Source organism: Fusarium coffeatum (assembly GCF_003316985.1).
Source record: "Fusarium coffeatum strain FIESC_28 chromosome Unknown BRIP53273_contig_232, whole genome shotgun sequence".
NCBI classification, from domain to species: Eukaryota; Fungi; Ascomycota; class Sordariomycetes; order Hypocreales; family Nectriaceae; genus Fusarium; species Fusarium coffeatum.
The window spans coordinates 49754-63699 of record NW_022158024.1 but is presented as its reverse complement, the minus strand read 5'-3'; the positions used below and the strand labels follow the sequence as shown (position 1 = coordinate 63699).

At 47.2% G+C, this 13946-nt stretch overlaps 7 protein-coding genes across 7 annotated transcripts; 5 read left to right on the top strand and 2 right to left on the bottom strand.

Annotated features, from left to right (window-relative positions):
• Positions 1–851: 851 nt before the first annotated feature.
• On the top strand, positions 852–2153 carry FIESC28_09208 (uncharacterized protein; the record flags this gene model as incomplete). Its single annotated transcript, XM_031163345.1, has 1 exon — positions 852–2153. One exon carries the CDS (start codon positions 852–854, stop codon positions 2151–2153), a length of 1302 nt encoding a protein of 433 aa, XP_031012602.1.
• A 697-nt stretch (positions 2154–2850) lies between these two features.
• On the top strand, positions 2851–4704 carry FIESC28_09207 (uncharacterized protein; the record flags this gene model as incomplete). The annotated part of the gene is made up of 4 exons (XM_031163344.1): positions 2851–3015; positions 3068–3544; positions 3596–3851; positions 3998–4704. 4 exons carry the CDS (start codon positions 2851–2853, stop codon positions 4702–4704), a joined length of 1605 nt encoding a protein of 534 aa, XP_031012601.1.
• Positions 4705–5401: 697 nt separating this feature from the next.
• On the top strand, positions 5402–7256 carry FIESC28_09206 (uncharacterized protein; the record flags this gene model as incomplete). Its single annotated transcript, XM_031163343.1, has 7 exons — positions 5402–5753; positions 5832–6206; positions 6388–6397; positions 6583–6655; positions 6705–6794; positions 7041–7148; positions 7203–7256. 7 exons carry the CDS (start codon positions 5402–5404, stop codon positions 7254–7256), a joined length of 1062 nt encoding a protein of 353 aa, XP_031012600.1.
• A 584-nt stretch (positions 7257–7840) lies between these two features.
• FIESC28_09205 (uncharacterized protein) lies at positions 7841–8776 on the bottom strand (the record flags this gene model as incomplete). The annotated part of the gene is made up of 1 exon (XM_031163342.1): positions 7841–8776. One exon carries the CDS (start codon positions 8774–8776, stop codon positions 7841–7843), a length of 936 nt encoding a protein of 311 aa, XP_031012599.1.
• A 751-nt stretch (positions 8777–9527) lies between these two features.
• FIESC28_09204 (uncharacterized protein) lies at positions 9528–10741 on the top strand (the record flags this gene model as incomplete). Its single annotated transcript, XM_031163341.1, has 2 exons — positions 9528–10190; positions 10244–10741. 2 exons carry the CDS (start codon positions 9528–9530, stop codon positions 10739–10741), a joined length of 1161 nt encoding a protein of 386 aa, XP_031012598.1.
• Positions 10742–10965: 224 nt separating this feature from the next.
• On the top strand, positions 10966–12010 carry FIESC28_09203 (uncharacterized protein; the record flags this gene model as incomplete). The annotated part of the gene is made up of 3 exons (XM_031163340.1): positions 10966–11075; positions 11123–11806; positions 11857–12010. The coding sequence occupies 3 exons, from the start codon at positions 10966–10968 to the stop codon at positions 12008–12010; spliced, it is 948 nt and encodes a 315-aa protein (XP_031012597.1).
• Positions 12011–12146: 136 nt separating this feature from the next.
• On the bottom strand, positions 12147–13100 carry FIESC28_09202 (uncharacterized protein; the record flags this gene model as incomplete). The annotated part of the gene is made up of 1 exon (XM_031163339.1): positions 12147–13100. One exon carries the CDS (start codon positions 13098–13100, stop codon positions 12147–12149), a length of 954 nt encoding a protein of 317 aa, XP_031012596.1.
• Positions 13101–13946: the final 846 nt, after the last annotated feature.

The window sequence follows — 13946 nt, the reverse complement described above, 5'->3', positions numbered from 1 at the left end:
ATCGAAGTCAACATGCCAAGAGGCTGAAACTCATGTTTCTTTATTTCACGTAACAGCCCCGGGCTTAGTGCGGCAATTGCCGAGATTCGATGCCCTGGACTCGTAACTAATTTTTAGCGAGGGATCGCCGTTCAAACCAACAGTTGTTAGTCCAAGCGATGCTTTTAGTGGTGAAATTGGCTGTTGTACGGATTTACGAAATGTGAACGTTCTGCGCATTACTCGCGTCATCTGAGTTGACCAGCCAGCTTGGAGAAGCGTCTCGAGTCATGTGCCTAACGTTATAATTTCCAATATATTAAGAGAAACAAAAATGACGCAGCGCGAGTACTGTCTTGGAATGGTAGTGGCGATGTCATTGCATCCTTGTGATTGAAAACTGCCTCATGGACTGACGATGAAGGCTTAGGTGGAATTGAAGCAGCGGCGGAATGATAGCAAGTCAAGAAATAGGTTTGCGACGCCTGCATGAACAACGGAATTCTCGGAAAGAATAAGACGGGAATCTTGGGCGCTTTAAGCTTATCTCATTTGTGAGATGGGCCCAAACTGACCAATCATGCCGGATAATTCGCGACAGTAATCGGGCTGAGTCTGACAATCACTTCTCTACTAAGTTAGACTTTGCGAGACCGACAGCCACAAGACTTTCACGATCATATCTTCGTCATCTGAATGCGTATCTGCCCGACGTAATTGTAAACCCTTGTAGTAGGCAATTGAGAAGAATTGAAGTTCTTCGTAGAACGTAGAAACCAGGTAGACCAGAAAACTATAAAGAGGAAGACTCCTTCGTATAGTTAAATGAACAGAGCATCAACAACAGCTTCTTCATCTCAAGCATTTACAACATGAAATACTCAATCCTCGCTGTTTTCGCAACTCTTGTGTTCCCTCATTTGGGAACTGCAGAGGAAGACAAACCCAAGAGCCCTATCCTGAATCTCAACAAAGATTCCAACTTCAACTTCGACATCCTCACTGGTCTCGCCCAAGCCCACAACGACGGCGCAGACATCAATCCCATTCTGTCCGTCGCAAAAGATATTATTCCCGGTGACTTTGCAAGCTACACCAAAGAATGGTTCAAACTCGCAAACGATACCAAGGCCCAAGCGCTTGATCCCGAGAATGCTCGTGACTCCGTCAATGTCAGGGCTACGTGGTTCTCAGTTGCCAATTACTTCCGAAGAGCCGATGTCTATAACCGAGCTGATTGGGATGACCCGAGAATTAATGAGTACTGGGACGAGCAGAGAGCAGCGTTCGATAAGGCCATCTCTGCCTTGCCTGTTCCTGCTGAAAGAATCGAGATACCAAGTGGCGATTTTAATGTTTCGGGAATTTGGTACTCGCAGCCTCATGCTGGCAATCATACCAAGAAGTCGCCAACAATCATTCTCACTCAAGGCTTTGATGCTGCCCAAGAGGATCTATACTCTACCATTGTCGTTCCTGCTTTGCACCGTGGCTATAACGTCTTCTCCTTCGAAGGCCCAGGCCAGCCAACTCCTCGCAGAGAACAGGGTGTAGGCTTCATCCCAGACTGGGAGCGAACTGCGACACCGGTTGTCGACTATCTTCTCACAAAGAAAGCTGCATTCGTAGATACCGACAAGCTCATCCTGTACGGCCATTCATTCGGTGGTTATCTAGCAGCTCGCGCAGCAGCTTTCGAGCCCCGTCTCAAAGCCCTCATGCTCAACGGCGGCGTTCTAGACGGCTACGACGCGTACGCCGCCTTCCTCCCTCCCAAGATCCTTGCCCTCCTCGAATCCGGTCAAAAAGAAGCCTTCGACAAAGCAATGGACGACGTACTCGCGGATCCTGAAGGCAGCACCGATCTCAAGTGGGGTATGCTCCAAGCCAAATGGGCCTTCAAAACCACCTCCATCTACGAGTTTTTCCAGCTGATCAAGGAGTACTCTCTGAAGGACGGTCTGCTGGACCGTATTCAGATACCTGTTTGGATTGCGGATGGAGAGTTTGAGACGCTTATGGCGGGACAGTCGCAGCGAGTCAAGGATGGGTTGGGGGATAGGGCCGAACTGCACTTTTTCAATGGAACGGCTGGATTCCATTGTCAGACCGGTGCGCCGCAGGAGATGGCAAGGGCTATGTTTGCTTGGTTGAATAAAACACTTGGCGCTTGAGATTTGTTCAGTCGTGGCCGAACGATTGATTGAAGGAGAATGTAATCTCTGCTTGCGTATATGCAGTTTGCATTGCCTCTGCATAAGGGCGATGGACTTGGGGGATCTTGGCGATTCATCGTCTTGGGATTCAAATTGTTGGTGATAAGAAATGGACTAGAGCATGTTTGCTCTGTTGGTGGCTTTGCCAAATCTTGGCATTGCGGTGTTGGTGATGACGGAAACATGGTTCTCAATTTAGAGCACGCTGTTTATATAGATAGTTTAGTTTTCAGATATGAGAAGGAATACATTGTTCTGATAGCATTGGTATCCATTCAAAATAGTAGTTTGACTCACAGTCAAGGAATTAGTCCTGCCGGGTTGTCCTTAAACTTTGACGCCGGTGCCTAGGTAACAGCGCTGTTGCGCCAGAGCAACTGGCTGCATTAAATGGCGTCTATCTCGACGCTCGGACATCATAGACTGTTGTTTGTCTCCAGATCCATCCTCTTAGACCCTGGAAATTCGTCCACACGACACCTTCAATCCCTGCAGCTATCAAACTGCATGAATCCTTTGTTGGTGACAACCATCAGCAAGTCATTCAAGTGACTCTGCAGCAGATCTTTCAATAAATTATCTCTGTTTTCCCGAAGAATATTGTTTGATCTGTTCCGACTGAGTTTTGTTTGTGTAGTATTCGGGACTGCTCATTATGAGAGTCGCAGTTATTGGTGGAGGTCCATCGGGCCTCGTGACACTGAAGTACCTATTGAGAGCACATTTGAACTTGGATTGCGAACCAATTGAGGCTCGGCTCTTTGAGCTTGATGACTCTGTTGGTGGTGCTTTCTCCACCAGAGTCTACGAGGACGCCGAGGTAGCGCAACCCAATCCCATCATTTGTTCAGGCTAACAAAGGCTGCCGATAGCTGGTGTCATCTAAGCAGCTAACAACCTTCTCCGACTTTCGCTGCAACAAGAAGACAGATTTCCTCAGTGGTACAGATTACGTCCAGTATCTCAAAGACTACTGCTCTCACTTCAACTTATGGCTTCACATGGACCTTGGTGTTGAAGTCCGCACTGTTCAAGGAACAGCTAGCAATGGCTACAGCATTGAGTGCGCAAGAAGAGATGGCGAAGCCTTCTACTGGGATTGCGATGCTGTGGCAGTATGCTCAGGACTACACAGAGAACCAAACCTTCCCGTCATGCCGGGTCTCCATCATATCCCGGAAGTTATTCACTCGTCGGAATTCAAGACCAAGAGTCAGTTTGGGGTCAACAAGACAGTTATGGTGATTGGATCAGGTGAGACAGGCGCTGATGTAGCGTATTTGGCTGTAAACTCGCCAACGAAGCAGGTTTTGATGTGCCATAAAGATGGCTTTCACTTCGCACCCAAGGTATGATACACAGCTGTCAATGCTACCAATTTCTAATGCGGGATGTTTTAGAGAAACCCAGGACCAATCCTTCTTCCAATCCTTGGTAGGAAGCCCGATCCAAATGAACCTGGTATTCCTATCGATGTGAGCCGAGCAAACCTATTCGACACGACTTACGTCCACCCGGTTCTTCGCAAAAGTATGATCTTGTGGGATTACTATAATTACTACATCAAATCTCTACTTTGGATCTGCTCTGGTACAACCTTTGGTATGGATCAATGGATTGGAGAAATTAGCAAAGCTCGACGTCATCCCTCGAAGAGTAAGTATCATCTCATCGCACGGGAGTTAATCGCTAAAGAGTGAAAGTCTTCTTTAATAAGTCGATGAAAGTGTGCCCTTACCTAAGCCTCCCGTATCGTCCCAGACAACCAAGTCCAAAGCTTTGGCTCTACGCTTTGAGGTCAGCCTTTGTGCAGACTCCGATTCCTGATACTCACGGAAGACAAGTCGACCTTGCACCTCTGCCTAAGATGATACGCAAAGATGGAACAGTTGAGTTTGTCGATAACGGACGACCAGAGTACGAGAGACTGAAGACGCAGACCATCCGACCAGACATGGTCGTCCTATGTACAGGATACAAACAGACCTTCCCGTTTCTTCGTACGCTGTACCAAGATGAGCAACGACATCCTTCATCTTTCGTGCGGGGCATTTGGGAACAAGGCCGACCAGAAGTCGGATTCATAGGTTTCATGAGACCTTCTCTAGGAGCTATCCCGCCTCTAGCTGAGATGCAGGCCCAGTTATGGGTTCTCAACTTAGTGTCACCGCACAAACTCTCCCTCCAACCTGAAGATGAAGAGCACTACAAACTTCACACGAAGCCAACTGCAAGAGTGACATATGGAGTCGACCACGAGAGTTATGCATATCAACTAGCCTTAGACATGAACTCAGCTCCCGGTTTGACAGACATGCTGAAACGAGCATCATCCACTGACCTCAGAACAACACTCCGCTTGTTAGTTATCTGGGCATTCGGTGCTCACTTCAACACAAAGTTCCGTCTCATTGGACCGTGGGCGTGGGAGGGTGCTGAGGATCTTTTGGTGTCGGATGAGTTTTGGCAGACTATCACGAGGAGACCGATGTTATTTGGCAAGTTCTAACATCTTGTCGTTGAGATTTACTGACAGGGGAGGTCATATTCTTGTCTCAATTGTCCCCATGGCGATTTTTGGGCCTTTGAGTATGTTGTTTTATGTGTTCTATCTTCTGGTCGGACTGTTCAACTGAGAAAGGCCGAGCTCCTAGTTGTGGAGAGGATGGCTTAGGCAGACATCGGTGCCTGGAAAGAGTGGACTTTGTTGGTTTTGAAAAGCCCCGGCCTTGTCGCATTGAAGACTCAGAACCAACAGATGTTTCAGCACAGGCCAATGCTTTGGATCTCTGTATCTGACTTTCATTTGAGTATCGAATCCTTTATGAATACAAATCACGAAGTGCGACAATTCTGGTTCCAGCTGAATGAATCTAGAACCTTTTGACATTATGGTAATAAGTCCTGAAAGGACGTTTATCTTATTGAGTTTGGAGTAGGAGGGCCAACCAGGTAACGTCAGTGCTTACAGGCTCCAACCTCTTAGTCTACGGGTCGTGGTCAAACTCAGACATGGCTGTTGGCTTTAGCAAACATATACAAGGACATGCCCGGAAGAATTCAATGGCCCACTCGATACATCAAACTATTATATAAGCGTTCGATCCTGCCTTTTCCTTGTACCAATCTAATCTCCTAAAAGTCCCTTTATCCTCATAATTGTCATCGTATAAAATCCTCTCGCTTGTTAAGCCCGACTCACAAACATGACTGGCCGCGGAAGAAGAGCCCCGATAAAACTACCTCCCTCAGACCCAACACTCAAAACTCGTCCAGTTCCAAGGGAGCGTCACTTCGACTTGCGCTCTTTCGGACCAGCTGCCTCCCCTGAAACCCAACAAAACTTTCATTCCATCGAAGAGTTAGAGAAGAAGCTTGAAGCCAGCAGTCTGAGTGAGGATGATGGGGAAGAAGCAGACGATACCAAGGAGCTCCTCGAACTGCTTATCAGCGAATGCGATGTGGATTGGCGTGAAGATGGTACTCCGCCAGAGGATTTAACATGGGGCCCTACTATTGTTGTCACAGCCTATTCGGAGACTGCTAAGAAGGACCTCGGTAAGGCTGTTGCGAGCTTGGTCGAAGCCATCCATCGTCACTTCCTTTGATGCCGCAAGACTGCACCGTTCTCAAAAGAGGCTTTCAAGCGTCTCAGACTCGACGTCATCGAGAATCAAGAGCTTTTGAGAAACGCCTCTGACGATCGTGTCAGAGAAGAGTTTAACTCTCACGTCCGTGCTCTCGGCCTGTTTCCTCAAAATGCAAAGCGGCGTAGAAGGTTCTCCTCGGATTGCCTCAACAGACCAGATGGTCCTCAACGTTATGGCTTCTGTATTGTATTGGACGATCAGATCATCAAGACACTTGCGGCACTTGTCTTTCCAGAAGATCTGAAGATAGATGAAGAGCTTTTGAAGGACGTTTTCGTTAAAGTGATCGATCGCAGCTGGACGTACCCGGAGGAAGATGATAACGAATATGGTCTGGGACCCGGAAGGAGAGTTTATGAGGGTAAGGACTTACTTATGTCCGATTCTTGATTTGCCTTTGATCTGTGCGAAGTGGTATGAGCATGCTGGTTTGGATGAGATGTGGCCTTTGGATGAATATCGTGAAAAGTGGTATTAAGCTGCGGTGTGTTTCAGTTCCAAAGCATGTCAAGATAGAGTCGATTACTACACATTTTGAATAGCACCTTGGCCGTAAATCTCATTGAGCTCTAGTTGGCATCAGGTTCACAGTCTGCGATTGCCAATGTGTTGTTGTTTTGTTCGTACACTTTGAAGGACCTGCTCGTTAAACAACTTAAACAGTCTATCTAAATTTCAAGCCTTAAGCTGTAAAACAGCGTCATGGTCAAAATGACGTCCTGATCTTCAATTCTTAGATCCTTTAGCAGTTGGGACCACGACCTGGAGACTGACATCCACATTCGTGTTTGCCTGGGTTGGGCATTGTTGGTGAGTAGTGGGCCTTGAATGGGAAATTGATTTATGGATAAGTAACTAGGCATCCACTGTAAGCGAAGCACTTGATAGTTGGAAGCCTGTGCCGCTATCCACAATGTTGGTTGACATGTTGCGCATATGCCATTTTGTGGTATGTGCTTTCTGAACATTCGGACCCGCCGCCAACAGTGAAAATTGTAAGCCTTGCCCATACTTTGTTTATAACCGTTCACTAAAGGTCAATCGATGGAAAGATTGAACCATTCCACTCTCGTTCTACTTAACGGCAATCTCAAGCACTGCAGGGCCTATTCAACATGTTTGTCAACTTGAAAAACATCCTTCCTTTCATGCTCGCCTCACCCGCGTGTCAAACATCTTACACTATCCAATACAGCGATACTTGCGATTTACAAATGATATCGCACAGGGTGTCTCCTCCCGGGTTGAGTCACCCAAAGCCATCGCCATCTTTGCTCAAACACGATGCGCTTGCCACAATAGTGTAAGTACATATTGCTCAAGACGCACAAGCAGACTGACTTACACAACACCACAGACCGGAGCATCTAGTACATGGGATAGAAGAGAGTGTCAAATCTCCCTCGACTGAACAGAGACTCAGAACCAGAACGTCGGCGAAGAGTTTAATAGCAATGAAATTACTCGTCAGTATAAGACGACCATAGCAGATCTGAAAAAGTGGAATCCGAGTCATTTTGATGCTTCGCCTTGCATCATCAAGAAGGAAATCAGTTACTGTGTTTATAATGAAGGTTAGTTGATTACCATAACCTAGTCAACACCATATTGACAATCCCCAGATTAATACTGATCGACGACCACTTTCACCACCTACCGCGGCCCCCAACAATAACGCAGTGCAGATTGCAGATACCCCTTGATGGGGGCCAAATGGATGGAGGGGTCATAGTGGTTAGATGCGACGTTAGCCTGGGTTACTCTTAACCGTAATTGGGTTCTTTTGGTGGTAATGTCATCTGTCAAGTAAAAGATTTTAATCCAAAATAGAGAAGGCTTCGTAGTCTATGGAAGGCCAGACAGCTGTGCCTTATCCTCTCTGAATCCTCTGAATCTCCTCATCTCGTACTCCTTTGTATGTTTCTTGTATAAGGAAATCTCAAGCATTGAAGCAAGACATTACTTGACGTATTGGGAAATTGATTACGCTGACGCCTAATAAAGCCTCTTATGGTATTGGGACAATGGAAACATCTCATGAAGGCCACAATAATCATACAATTGCCCGCAGATCCAGGGCAAATCGTATACAGGACAGGTGGCTTTCCCGTCATAGTACCTTTTGTTGGGTCCACGGCCATAAACCAACTCATGGTCCGCCTCCTCGGGATAATACCAACAGCGTTCGATGACCTTGACAGAGACAGCCCTCAATACCGAAGCATTCTCTTCCTCCTTGTCAGAGAATACGAGTAGCGCTAGCTCCTCGATGGTCCTCTCGCCCATTGCAATGCAAAAGTCATAGCGCCTTGGCCCAATCGGTCGGTTGAGGTTATGCTCTAGCATTTCAGCACGGCGAATTTCGTCCTCCAAGTCTTCTCTAAATAGCCGCAGAGATCGGACATGCGCATTAAATTCTTCTCTGATTCTGTCGTCCGATGCATTTTCTAACAGGTCTTTATCATCAATTACGTCAAACCTAAGCCGCTTGAAGGTTTCTTGCGCATATGCCTCGAAGCGAGGATCCTTGAAGAGAAAGCGACAACAGGCCTCCACAAGGTTCAATAGGGCCTGGTCAAGGTTTTTTAGGGCGTTTTCGGAGTAGGCTGTGACCATGAAAGTAGGCCCCCAGGTCGGGTCAAGGATCTCATCGCGAGACCTATCCTCCCGCCAATCTATGTCATGTTCGCTCGTGAGAAGCTTGAGAAGCAGTCTGATATCCTCCTCTTCGTAAAGCTTGGGGTTCAGTCCGGTGTCGTTAGCTTGTTGCTTCACCTCTTCTAATGATTGGAACTGTTCTCGGGCTCCAGGCGCAGAGCCTGGACCAATTGATCGCACAGAGTAGTGGCGCTCTCGAGGCACCGGCCGAGTCTCGAGGGTCGGATCGGGACGAGGTAGGATAATGGGCGCCGCCCTTCCACGACCAGTCATTTTGTTAGATTGAAGAGATGATTGAGATAAAAATCGGCTGCGAGTAAAGGTTGGTGTGAACTCGTAGAAATGATGGGTTTGGGGTTGTACGAGACACGCAGGCACACCGCTTATAACGCAAGTTCCAGTTTCCGTATTGCCTGAGGCATTATTGTCGATAGGTCAATTTCCCATGGTCGTTCGTTGGCTCGTGCTGGTTGTGTTGGTTGGAACCAACATCTTTAATAATGTGTTTGAGCTAGATAGCGATACCCCATGATGGATGCTACTTAGCCAATTAGAGTGTAAGAGTTCGCTCGCTTTGGCATTTCCTGAATCATGGCAGTGATTTAGCCAGCACCGCAAGAAAGAGGTACTGGCTGAGCTTTTAATGGCATCCTCTTACGATTCCGAGATATAGTCCTACGATTTTATCGGAGAATGTCATTGTCCCGGGTGTGAAAGACGTGACTAGCCTCGTTGCTAATGCCGCTCATACACTAAATTAGATCTATAGCAACGGAATTGACGGCTCAACGTAGGTGGTTTGACTTGACTTTCCAAGACGTGGATGGTCCCGAGGGCTCGGGAACCTGGTTAAGCCCAATTCGGTCGGTCATGAGGGGGATGACAAATTATCGACGACAGTGACGTCAAGCATTGGATTGGACAAATTTGTCAGCATCAATGGACTACAAGAGGTTACTATCGCGAAGTGACGGATCTTAGGATTGAATCTAGAACTCAATAACCCTATCATAACCATCTTTCAATGGCCCAATCAAACAGCGACTCTATCCGACCTTTCAAGGTTTCTATCAATCAATCTGACCTTGATTACTTGCAAACCCGCCTTGATATGACAAGATGGCCGGAGAAGGAGCTCGTTAATGACTGGTCTCAAGGTGTTCCGCTTGCAGCAATCAAAGACCTTTACACGTACTGGAAATCAGAATACGATTGGCGGCGCTGCGAAACGTGGCTTAATTCTTATCCCCAATTTACGACAACCATAGATGGAGTGGAAATCTACTTCCTGCATATCCGGTCGAAGCTTGAGAAAGCCACACCACTTTTGCTGACTCACGGTTGGCCTGGGTCGGTTTTGGAGTTTAGGAATGTCATTGATAAGCTCAACAACCCTGAAGATTCTGGAGACGCATTTCATCTGGTTATTCCGGCATTGCCAGGCTATGGATTCTCGGGGAAACCAAACGAGACTGGCTGGGGCCATGAGCGTACGGCGCAAGCCTGGGCAGAGTTGATGAGGCGGCTGGGCTACGATGAGACTGGATGGGTAGCTCAAGGTGGGGATTGGGGTGCTTTCGTGGTTGCGAGCCTCGGTCATCAAGCTCCGAAAGGCTTGATGGCTGTCCATTTTAATTCCATCTACTTCGAGAACAAGGCAGGTTTCACAGTCATCCGTCTGCAGGAAGTTCGCTGACCTTTTCACAGAAGGAAATTCAAATATCGATTCAGGATACACAGGCTGAACAAAAGGCAATGCGTTTAGACAAGTTCAGAGACACTGGTTTCAAAGGCTATTCTCTCGAACAAGCCACGAAGCCCCAAACTATCGGGTACGCCCTCGCAGACTCTCCCGTTGCCCAAGCATCCTGGATCTACGAAAAGTACCACGACTGGACCGATCACGATGGTGACGTAGAAGCGCTATTCAGCAAAGATGAAATGCTCGACACAATCATGTTATACTGGCTCTCGAACTCTGGGGCTTCATCTGCTCGATATTACTGGGAATGCGCTTCTGCCGCGACAGCATGGAAGATTGATCTTCCGGTTGGGGTGAGTTGGTTCAACGGTGACAATAGTTATGCGCCAAGGGAGTGGTGTGAGAGGTACTATAAGAATATTATGCATTGGAATGAGTTGGAGAGGGGCGGTCACTTTGCTGCTTGGGAACAGCCAGAGGCTTTTGTGAAGGAGATAAGGGCCTGGCACAAGAAGGTGAAGGACATCACTCCGTAAGACACGATCCTGCGCCAAAGAATAGAAAGTGTATTCTATCGATCCAATTTGAAGCCAGCAAATGCCGAGACTCTAAGCGCAGATCAGGCTAAATTAAACAGCTTCCTGAAATGCGTTAGCTCGCCGATTCGGTCTATCTCTTACCGAGGCCACAAGCCCATATTACCCCAGGTTTCGGCATTGGCCTATCTCATCCTGTCAATCCCTTCTGTCGTACTTTCAAAATGAAGGCAACCGATTTTCTTCCTCTCTTAGGCTTGCTACCATGTCTGAACGCAGCACCACCGCCCAAGCATGGCTTTGACTTATCCAAGATCACCAAGATTGTATCCTTGTCAGTCATCCCTTCCCTCTTCCGAGTTCGATCTGACTATTTCCCAGCGGCGATTCGTGGACAGATACTCGTTTCGACGTTTTGGGCCAGCAGCCTTCTCTGTCGAACCCAATTGGGAATACGGGAAAGACCAGTTCCAATGGTAAAATGTGGCCTGAGTACTTGACAACACAGTACAACAAGTCTTCAATTCTACTCTACAACATGGCTGTAGGAGGTGCAGTTGTCGATAGAGACATTGTGACGACTGGCCCGAACGACGTCGATACTCAAGTGCATGACAAATTCCAGGTCTACGCGAAACAGCAGCCTGGGTTCTTTCCACCCAAGGAAACACTTTGGACTATGTTCATAGGTATTAACGATATCTACCGAACAATCACCAATGAAGACCAAGAGGACACGATCGTTGCAACGATTGAGCGCATTCGCGAAATTACTCTGGATCTCTACAGCTACGGCGCTAGACAATTCCTTTTCATCTCGACGCCTCCGCAGTCTGTTTTCCCGAACAATAGGCCCAAGGACATTGCTCCGAAGTTGATAGCTGCAAGTCAAAGTTGGAACAAGAAGCTGACGAAGCTTTTGCATCAATTGCGTCACGATCTGAAGCACAGTACCTTTTTCCTATTTGGCATTGTTCCGCTCATTAAGGCGGTTACGGAGGATCCTTCACAGTTTCCTGAAACGGCTGTCTATAAGAGCAATGCATTTTGTGCGGATTATAAGGCGTAGGTTGAGCATGGGTCTGTCTAGGTTATTTATACTAACGCTATCGCAGGGGAACTTCCGTGCCGGACTTCAAATCGGCAAACTGTGAATACAATGCTTTGGAGTATATGTATATTGATGGGGCGCATCCTACGCAGCCATTTCATCAGATCTTGGCTAAGAAGATTTCTGAGCAGCTGACTGCACGAAAGTCCATCGGTTGAGTCCAGAAAGATTCTTGAAACGGCACGTGAAGTTCAAAGACTGGTATTTGTTGTGCGATAGACTTTGATTGCTGGAACTGAGAAGAGGAGTTAATCAACCAATATTGGATTACTTGGTAACTCTATTTGTAATTGACTAGTTGTCCGAGTACTTGTTAATAAAATGGACAATGAGGCTCCTCGCCTCAGCACCTTCAGGTGTTGGAAGAATAGCGTATACATGAATCATATCCTCCTTCTCAACATAAAGCAATCGATCTGTCTCCGCACTCCCCTCTGAAGCTACCTCAGCATCACCTCCACTGAACTTGGACTTCAAACGTCTCGCGTCGGCGCAAAGCATATCAGTAGTCCCAGAAAGTAAGATTGTTGGTGGCAGATTCTCCACACTACCATACAGAGGACTGACAATAGAATCTTTCACGGGACGATCTACTGCCAATTTCGGCGTGATGACCTCGCTTATTCCAGCGATGCCAAGCCAAGGATCTATCTCTGATAGTCGCACAACTTCGGGATGATCAAGCGCGAGATCCACAACCGGTGAGATTAAGACCAGAGATGTAAGCTTGGTGAATAGCTCAGGCTGCGTATCTCGTAGTTGCTGAGCAGTCGCGAGAGCCAGCATACCACCAGCAGAATCTCCACCAATACTCACAACTCTCTGCTTACTCAAACGACAAATATCCATCAACCCAGCCGCAAGTTTCTCGGCAGTAGCTCCCGGTCTCGGAACAAGTGGATAAATAGGAACTAGAACATCGAGATTCGTCTCGCGAGCTATCTGCGCGACAAGATTCCAGTGCTGGGGTACAATCTCTCGGAAGAAAGCGCCGCCATGGATGTAGAGAAGAGCATCGCGTGGTGCTGAGGGAGATTGCGAGGATACTTTATACAAGGGCCATTCATTCACGTCGACGCGGTCAATGATGATATCAGACCCGAGGTTGGTGGGAGGATTGAAGTTTTGTGGTCGGATGTAGCCATCTTGAAGGGCTTTGCGGGTGTTCTCTGGATCGTCGAATATAACTTTGGATTGACGGATCCATTTAATGTAGAGCGCAAGTAAAGAAGCTGACCAAGAAGGCATTTTGAGAGTGTCAAAGTATGGAAGAATGAATTGAATGAGGGCCCGAGTCAATGTGAGTGGTGAGTAATTTGAACCTCGGCACAGTCAAAGTTAGAATCCAATTGGCTATATCTTGTTTGGAGTAGTACAGTCAAGCCACATCCGGGTACACATGAGGAGGCCAGATCGGTTACAAGATAATCCGAGAGCATCGTGAAGCCTGACAGAAATGGTTGGTGGAAGTCTTGCATCAGACGCGTCCCTTGAATTATGTCACCCTTGCGCCCCCGCCATCGAGCCATCGCGTTGATCAGAAGCGTCAAGAAGAATGGAGGTTATAGCACACCACCTCACTGTCAGAATAATCACAGCCTCTTGATGAGACACATACTCAAGAAAAAAAGCCTTGAGGTTCTTAGAGTGAGCATCAAAAAGAAAGGATAGAAGGGAATCGAGCACTCGACTTTTGCCCCTGATATTGATGCAAGGGTCTCCTGAGACTAGGATGAAAGCAGATAGCTCTTCGCTGAGTGATGTCATTCAAGTGCCGAGGCAATTTCTCAAGGCGGACTAGCCTATCATCCGCCCCAACAATGCTAAGATTCAGGGTAAGTTGACTCAAGTCGAGATTACAATTTATGCATACCTTCAAGAGCTGGAGGATGAGTAGGTCGTCAAATAGGTGATTTCTTTATTCTTTTATCACTTATATTGGGGGTTTGCTTCTATATGCTGTCATTTACCTGGAATCAACAGTTTCTGTTGGCGTCTGAACACTAATTCACCGTACTGTGAAGGATAGCCCATGGGGAAACAGTTACCTCGAATTTGGGCTTCTCTATTTTGAACATCTCTCCCTCCCGATGA